Here is a 4,472-nt window from a genome sequence, read left to right as displayed (position 1 = left end):
ACGGCAAGCACAACTGTTCGTTTAAACTCATTCCCTAATTCTGTAACCAATGACTGGAATGCCCTTCCCCAATCTATTGTATCCGAACCCTCCCTCCCTAAATTCCATGCACTTTTAAATGAGCATTTTAACCGCGCGTTATGATCTCACCTTCTGTATAGTTTATCCTATTGTATCTGTTTCACGCATATGTATTTGAAATCTACACAAAAGCCTTGCTGGCTTGGTAGATATTTTTCTGTTAATAAATAAATAAATAAATTAAAGGTAGCAGTCCTATCTATTTATAAAAATAAATATATAAATACGTAAAAGCACTTTTAATACAATTTTACATCAGTAAAAAACATTGCTTTAGGCTTTGCACCTATCAGAAGTTTCTAATAAGACCCCTTTAAAAGTTTATCACAAACAATTGACCACTTTATTTAAAATAGAATCTCCTTCCAGTAATTCTAGCCTAAGTTTCAGATATTTTCTATAAGGAATTTCCAAATAGGAACTGTGGATTGTTGAATCACTAGGAGTTGCTATTTCGATTGAAGTGGCAATTTTCAATTAAAATCTATAAATTTCAGTTCAAAGAAATCAATAAAATTGAGTTTGATTGCAAACTAGATACATGTATACATATTTGATTTTACACTATACACTTTGTATAAACTTGGTATTCAAGAAAATTATTCGTATATTAATTTGTGGTTCTAATTAGACTATTTTGATAATACTTCCTAGCATTTCTATCTAATGAATCGACTATGGCTTTTCTGAAAGAAAAAACAACATTATTATTATTAGGCTGCCAGTTATTTTACTAAACCAAGAACATATTTAAGTTTTGATAAGAACATGCTACCACCAATTTTTCTTGTTACTGCCTTGTTTTTATTTTAAGGGAGATAGTATTGGGGAAAAGTTTATTATAAAATGCTCGGATAAAATACAGGTTACTAAGGGAAAATATTGTTAATGTTACATTTAGTATGACAATAACACAGAATAGGGCACTAGACATCTTTTAGATGATAAGCTGTTTTTAGAAGACGGACCAAATAATTTATAATAAAATGCCTCAGTCAACTAAGGCTTATTGATCTGTTAATTGAAACCCAACCCGGTGGCCAGCCTATTTTCAACAAAATCAATATTTAAGTAATCCACATTATCATTATGAGTGTGCGTGTCCTCATTTTATGGTTTCAAGTCGAGTCTCAAGTCCTGGAGAATTGTACTAAAGAGTCTCAATACCAGAGTACGCGATCGAGTCTTAATTTTCTGGTCAAGCCCAGTTCAAGCCTTAACCTTATGGAACTACTTCTAACTTCTAAGACTCTCATAGTAGTTTAAGTAAACTAAAAGTCTTAACTTAAGACTATTGTAAAAAACTAAAGCAGCATCACAAGCACAAAGCCAAACTAAAATCGGAAAAAATGCTGGCTTGGTGAGTAATGCTATCTCCGTTAAACCAAATGGCAAGCCAACCGTAAAAAATAAAAACAACTACCATAGCGCGATTACCGGATTTCACCTAGTGGTAAGCTGTTGAATGCACTTATAAAAATGAGGGGAAAAAACAAACTCCTTGAAAAATTTGGGACTCATAAGACTTGTCAAAAAATAAAGGACTCGGTGGAATATTTATTCACTCGAGTCCACTTAGAGTAATTTTTAAGCCTCGGCAAAGGACTCGGGTACTCGTACAAGTAATATATTAAGATGTTGCGAGCCCTAGTCCGAGTACTCGCATAGGCCTAGTTATCATAATATTATATATAGCCGTTTTAAAGAAAAGTAACATTAAATCAAGAGTATGGTTAGCTTATTCTTATCAAAATGTAAATGAGTTGTTGATTAATTTAATAATGATTAATTACCTAAAAAAAGACTGGTTAAATAAAAAGGCAGCAATATGGCCACAATCTACATAGCGTACTTCACAGCCTGGCCATATTTCTGGAAGTCCTTTTATACCTTCGCGAGGCACATACCCATCAAACGTTGCAGCTACAATTATTATAAGATTGGGGTCAACTGGTGTTGAAAAATTTCCTAAATGGGTACATTCGTCCATGATTCCACGCATAAAATTTAAGGCAGCCGTTTTTATATAATCTTTTTGAGCTTGGATATCACCACCTTAAATAAAATAAGATGCATAAATTAAAGAAGAAACTTCTTCTAGTTTTCTTTCTAACCATTAGAGTTTTTACTACTATCAGTGTTTCCCAATAGACGAGGTATGGCTTTAACTAGCTCCAGTTTTTGGGTATATTTAGTTATTAATTTCAAGTAATTATAATCTTTTGTAGTATTGCTTAGATTAGATGTTATAGGAGTTTCAATTTTATCTTTCAATATATCCTCCATATTTTGTACATAGTTACTAGAAAAGTGATACCCAGCCATAAAAGCAGAATTCTAAAAATAAAAAAATTATGATATATTAACAAGTCACGGTAATCTTTCTACAATGGTAAACAAGATTTACTTCTTCTGGAGAATGAACCATTTTTAAAAGCTCATCTTTATAAATGTGATCTGAAAAATATTGACTTTGAAGTAAGCTCCAGGGGATTGCCCCACTCATTACACCTTGAGTAAAAACATGAGACGCAGTAGTCCACGATAGGCAGGGAATTAACGAAATTGGCTTGTCCCAATTACTAGCTCCAATGGATGCCATCTACATAGTTAGAATTAAGAATATTTTCTAAATAGATTGTGACTGAAACTTACATGGCCTCCCATTGACAAACCAGTTAAAGCTAAAGGTCCAAAACCTTCATTTTCACACCAGTGCAAGAGCGCTAAGCATTCTAAAGCCAGACAGCCTCCCATTACAAAGATATCTGATACATTATGAAGGTTAGATCTCCTAAAATATTAAAATTATAATTTAAATAAGTAATATATTTGGGAATTTTTTATTGCAACTTACGACTGTTCTTTGGGCTTTCTTACTCCATGTAATAAATTAGTTAAGGAAACAAAGTTAGTGGGAAAATTTCTTATAGGAAAAAATTAAAAGGATATAAAAAGGGTTTTCTAGAATGATTGAAGCAATTCCTGATTCTTTTAGTAATGGTTTAGCAATCAGAGTTCTTCTTCTCCAAAAATGCTAAAGTAACTGTTCTGTTTAAAAATTCATAACATTTTATCATCAACAAAAATCTTACATGATCGCCAGTCCCAGCTAAGTGAATGCACATTGGTCTTAAGCTATTAGATTTCCATTTAGTAGGTATGATGGCTTGAAATCTGGCTGTAGCACATTCATCAGGTACCACTTCTGGTAAGTAATGAACAAATGGACTTGTAAAATGACCCTCAAGCAATTTATATTGTTGGTTTTCCTCCACCTATGTTAATGTATAGAATTTAATTATTTGTTGTCAGCTTCTTCATTAAAGTAGAATGTATTACCTTGTCAATATGGATCGGGTAATCTGATGGCACTAAATGTTTACACTTTTCTCTGTTAGATACAGTTTGTCTAAATTCGAATAATCTAAAATTACAAAACAAACAAAAATAAAAGTTAAAAGTTCTGTAAATGTGAAGTCCAATAAAGTTAATATAGATTCTAACGCACAGCGTTCCAAAAGACAACTTTTACACTCGGGCACCAGTCAAAATCTTACATTAAATGAAAACCAAACACAAGTTTATAGTCCGAGATTCCAACATTTGACTGGTTACACCAGTGCCGGTTTTTAGTGATTATAGGTCATAGGCACTTTGTTTTTGGAAATTTTGGTTACAAATGTTGTAAAACTTTCTTTTATCTCCTCCGCCCTAGTCGCTGTACCTAATGGTAAATCCAGCCATGGGTTTCACCCTTTGGGAGCACATCAGTACTGTGTAGGAACAGTACTGATACTAGGAATACTGGCTAAATCAAATTTAAAATGATCATGTTGACCTTACCGTTTCATTTTATGAGGATTCCCCCAGCCTTTCGTAAAAAACTTCGAAAGAAGCACACTTCGATAAATAGCATCTATTTTACTAATAGACGGCATAATTAACAAAATTATTTAAAACACCACAAAATCATTGAAATAATAATTAACTATAAGGAGTTCATAAATGTGTCCATGAAATTTGTCTACTTATAAAAACGGGGTAGCGACCATTATAATTTATAGAAAATATAAATAAGGAATAGCAACTCTAGTTTTGTTGCAGCTATGATCAAGTGGTTTGAGCGATGTACTTCCGGTTAAGACGATTTCAGCATAACATTACCGAAAGTTAATAGGTCTGGGTCTAACGTACCCCGAGACCATAAGGCCTCGTAGGCTCGTATATGGTTCAGCCTTGGATTAATTAATCCAAGATTCAGCCAAGGTTCAGCCAACGGGGAAAAAAAAAAGGTTTTTATTATTTTTATAATGATTTTCAATAAGTATTAGTAGTTTAAGTAGCCCAAGATGATAATATAAAATTTCCAAACCTTTTTGTAGCCGTGG

The 4,472-nt window shown here is 32.9% G+C and overlaps 1 protein-coding gene across 1 annotated transcript; it reads right to left on the bottom strand.

Annotated features, from left to right (window-relative positions):
* Window positions 1-328: 328 nt before the first annotated feature.
* On the bottom strand, window positions 329-4,092 carry LOC149947418 (cardiolipin-specific deacylase, mitochondrial). Its single transcript, XM_090171329.1, has 10 exons — window positions 3,928-4,092; window positions 3,424-3,508; window positions 3,177-3,359; window positions 3,034-3,118; window positions 2,939-2,966; window positions 2,737-2,875; window positions 2,489-2,683; window positions 2,196-2,418; window positions 1,875-2,136; window positions 329-767 (listed from the first exon to the last, which is right to left on the bottom strand). The coding sequence occupies exons 1-10, from the start codon at window positions 4,020-4,022 to the stop codon at window positions 692-694; spliced, it is 1,371 nt and encodes a 456-aa protein (XP_090027455.1). The 5' UTR covers window positions 4,023-4,092; the 3' UTR covers window positions 329-691.
* Between the last annotated feature and the right edge of the window lie 380 nt (window positions 4,093-4,472).

The sequence above is a fragment of the Leiobunum rupestre genome, chromosome 4 (genome assembly GCF_980474605.1).
Source record: "Leiobunum rupestre chromosome 4, qqLeiRupe1.1.hap1, whole genome shotgun sequence".
Taxonomy (NCBI): Eukaryota; Metazoa; Arthropoda; class Arachnida; order Opiliones; family Sclerosomatidae; genus Leiobunum; species Leiobunum rupestre.
Note: the sequence above shows the minus strand (reverse complement) of the source record. Positions and strands in the feature narration are given on the sequence as shown.

Excerpts from the sequence above, each read along its gene's own strand:
- LOC149947418 (XM_090171329.1), bottom strand. The coding sequence starts at position 4,022 with ATGCCGTCTATTAGTAAAATAGATGCTATTTATCGAAGTGTGCTTCTT. Across the intron at positions 2,967-3,033 it reads CATTCTAGAAAACCCTTTTT|ATGGAGTAAGAAAGCCCAAA; the intron begins ATATCCTTTTAA and ends CTAATTTATTAC. Across the intron at positions 2,137-2,195 it reads TAGTAGTAAAAACTCTAATG|GTGGTGATATCCAAGCTCAA; the intron begins GTTAGAAAGAAA and ends ATTTTATTTAAG.